Raw genomic sequence first — 3,641 nt, forward strand, 5'->3', positions numbered from 1 at the left:
ATATTACCTGCTAATTGTCTAAATGCCTTATTTGTTCCTATTTGTATATTTCTTGTCTGATATAACTGTGTTTGCTACATTATACTCCTGCTGGTGGTTGGGAGGTGTGAAAGAATTGGAAAGAGAAGTATTAGTTAGACTGAAGAATCTTTAGTCAGTCGCCACATATGGGTTAGCTTGTTTATAAGCTTTGATATTACCTGGAGGAAGTTCTAGGATTGCCTTTGGCTTTCCTCTATTATTATGTATTATATATGTGGAAGCTGTTACCATGCTGAGGACCTCTGGTTCTCACCCATGCGGATTTTGTGGTTTTATATATATATATATATCGCTATGCTCAGACCGGTTATCTTCGCGGCCAGATTTTGAGTCTTGATATTCCTGTTTTTGACACTCCTTTGTATATATATAATCTAGCGTTGGTTTATCCTTGTTCGTTATGTTATCGATCGGAGTGTTGCGCTTTCGAGTTGCGATTTTTTTGTTCACCCCTTTTTCTACAAAGGCTCCTAGTTATAATCGTTCATTCATACTACTATACTTACTAAATTTTTATTTTAGAGGTCGTAATACCTTGCCATCTCTGAATTATGACTTAAGCATAAGACTTTGTATGGTAGGGTGTTACACATTCGCCAGCCATGTTGTGAATCTAATTTCTCGGATAAAGCCCGCGTTGATGAGCTTCTTGGTTTCTTCCAGGGAGGCTTGTTTTCGGTCATGGCCGAGATTCTTCTTTTTTTGTATTACCGGTCGGGCAGATGGGTCTAATGCCAACTTGTGTGATATGATGGATGGATCGATGCCTGGCATATCAGCTGGGGTCCAAGCAAACAGGTCGGTATTTTGTTGTAAGAATGATTGGAATGAGGATTTTTCTTCCAAGGATAATGTTGAACCGACGTATGTGAATTTGTCCGTGCTTTCTGTGAAATAGATTTTATGCAGGTCTTCTGTTGGGGTTGGCCTTTCCAGTATTCCCGCTCTGGGGTCAAGGTCGGCCAGCATTTGTTGGTCGTTCATGTTGCCGATGTTGTGAACATGGGCTTTTGTGTTTCAGCTAGGTCTTTTGAGACTATTGTTGTAGCATTCTCTGGCTTCTCGGGCATTACTGTGAATGGTTGCAATTGTGTTATCCTGCAAAGGGAACTTAACACAAAGATGAATTGTAGATACTATAGCATCGAACATATTTAAGAAAGGTCGGCCAAGTATTAAATTGTAAGGACTAAAACAGTCAACTACCAAGTATTGAATATATGAAGTTTTTGACGAGGGAAACTCACCAAGTGTGGTTTGTAACCACACGGAGCCCATAACCGGGACTCTCTCTCCTGAGAAACCTACCAAGTCTCCAGTAGAAGGTTGGAGGATGTAGCTGCTCAATTTCATCTTCTGGAATGTGGAGAAAAATAGGACATCGGCACTGCTCCCAGGATCCAGCAACACCTTTTTTACTAGGAGATCTCCGAGCTGTAGGGAGATGACGACCGGGTCATCTAAGTTTGGTAGACCTTTGTTATGATCGGCTATCTGGAATGTTATCTGTGGGGACTGTGGTATTGTTTGCTATTGAATTTGATCAGCATTGATGGAGAGCATAGCTCGGTAAGATTGCTTTCTTGCCAAACTTGTTGTTCCTCCACCTGCAAAACCTCCAGAGATATAGTTAATAATACGCCTTGGTTGGTCGGGATGGGTGGTGTCTGGCCGATCTTTATCTCGGCCATGCTGTATTGCTGGGTGTTGTTCGCCAGGAGTGGTTGTTCGTCGCTGCATGTGGCCGGTGATATATTTGTCCAGGTGGCCTTGCCAAGCTAATCGCTCTAGAAGGTCATTGGCAATGATACACTCGTTGGTAGTGTGTCCATGCTTTTGGTGTAAGGAGCAGTATTTTGATCTGTCCGCGCCTCTTGAATCTGGGTAACTGCCGGCTTTCCTTGGCGGTTTGATCAGCTTCGAATTCAAGATTTCCTTGATGATATCGTCACGCTTGGTGTTGAACTGAGTGTAGGACTCACACCGCGAAGTCGGTTTGAAGTTCTTTTTGTCTCGAGTTCTGTCGTCGTCTCTGTAATGAGGTTTTTCTGTTTTTCGAGCTTGGTGGAGTTCCTCGATGTCAATCTGAGCTTTTGCCTTTTCGCGGAATTTAGCCATAGTTTTAGGTTTGGCCACAGCAATAGCTTCCTGGAATTTTCCTGGTTGCAATCCGCTTTTTATGGCGTGCAGTTCCACCTCGGGGTGGAGGTCGGGTATACTTATGGCTATCTTTGTGAAGCTCGTCATGTAGTCCTTGAGGCTTTTGTGTTGGCCTTGCTTGATTGTGTTCAGGTAATCGGAGTCATGTAAGTAGATGGCCGATCCAGCAAAGTGCTCCTCAAAGGGCTTTGATATGTCTCGAAATCGAGAAATAGAACCTGCAGGCAAAGAACAAAACGAATCAAGTGCAGGACCGTCTAAGTAAGATGGAAAACAACGACATAAAACTTTATCAGATGCACCGTTTACTATTATTATGGAGGTGAATTTCTTGATGTATTTCTTCGGATCACCTAACCCATCATTGGGAGTTAGGGTGGTCGGTAGGGTGAACCTTCGGGGTAGCACGAAGTTCATCACCTCTGCCGTGAATGGTCCAGGGGAGTTTTTCTGATTGTCGTCCTCATTCTCTGGCCGAGCTTTTTCATTATACTTGGGTTGCTCCTTTTCGTGCTGAGCAGCGTCAGAGACGTGTGTCGGCCCTGATTGATGCTCAGTTTCTTCTTGTCGGTTGTTGTTGTTTTCGATTCGGGTGTTATTCAAGTTGGTAATTTGATTTGCCATTCTTTGGTTCTCTTCGGCCATGGCTTGCCGCAACTCGGTCACCATTTGAAGTAGTTCGGATGATGTGGGTGGAAGTAATTCAGCCATAACTTCAAGTGAAGACCTTGAAGCCGATGATATATGGAAGAGATTATATTCTCGGCCCCACGGTGGGTGCCAATTGTTCTTGTATGGATACCTGGAGGAAGAGCTCGGTCTCTGGGAATCGACGCCGAGTTGTTATCTTCGGTGCCGACCTTCAAACTTTGTGGTAATCCAAGCTTTATTCCAAGAGGGTGTCTAATTGCGTAGAGCTTTGAGCAAGAAACATGGGGGAGTGTACCTGCAAAAGCACTCCGAAGCTTAAGTCAGTATTGAGAATTCAATGTGTCTTTTTAGGATGGAAGATCATACCTTTTGTAGGTGAAAATGTACTAGTCCGTTATGTGATAAACCCCAATTTGACGGTTTATCTTGTGCTTGATTTAAGGGATTTTATGACCTTTTACCCACATTTATTCAATAAAATAGCATGGTTTTATAACTTCTCCCTTAATTGTGCTTAAGAGTGAAAACATGCTTTTTAGGTCTTAAAATAGCTAAATCTAATTCTCCTTGATTCCATTAGATGCCTTGATATGTTTGTTAAGTGATTTAAGGTTTAGGAGGCAAAGATTGGATCAAGGTAATGAAGAAAGAAGCATGAAAAGTTGGAGAACTCATGAAGAAATGAAAGAACCGGAAAGCTGTCAAGCCGACCTCTTCGCACTTAAACGACCATAACTTGAGCTACAGAGGTCCAAATGATGCGGTTCTACTTGGGTTAGAAAGCTAAC

At 42.8% G+C, this 3,641-nt stretch overlaps 1 protein-coding gene across 1 annotated transcript; it reads right to left on the reverse strand.

The window, feature by feature from the left end:
- Window positions 1-1,572: 1,572 nt before the first annotated feature.
- LOC107466433 (uncharacterized) lies at window positions 1,573-2,913 on the reverse strand. Its single transcript, XM_016085409.1, has one exon. The coding sequence runs from the start codon at window positions 2,911-2,913 to the stop codon at window positions 1,573-1,575; it is 1,341 nt and encodes a 446-aa protein (XP_015940895.1).
- Between the last annotated feature and the right edge of the window lie 728 nt (window positions 2,914-3,641).

This window comes from Arachis duranensis, chromosome 9 (assembly GCF_000817695.3).
Source record: "Arachis duranensis cultivar V14167 chromosome 9, aradu.V14167.gnm2.J7QH, whole genome shotgun sequence".
Classification (NCBI taxonomy): domain Eukaryota; kingdom Viridiplantae; phylum Streptophyta; class Magnoliopsida; order Fabales; family Fabaceae; genus Arachis; species Arachis duranensis.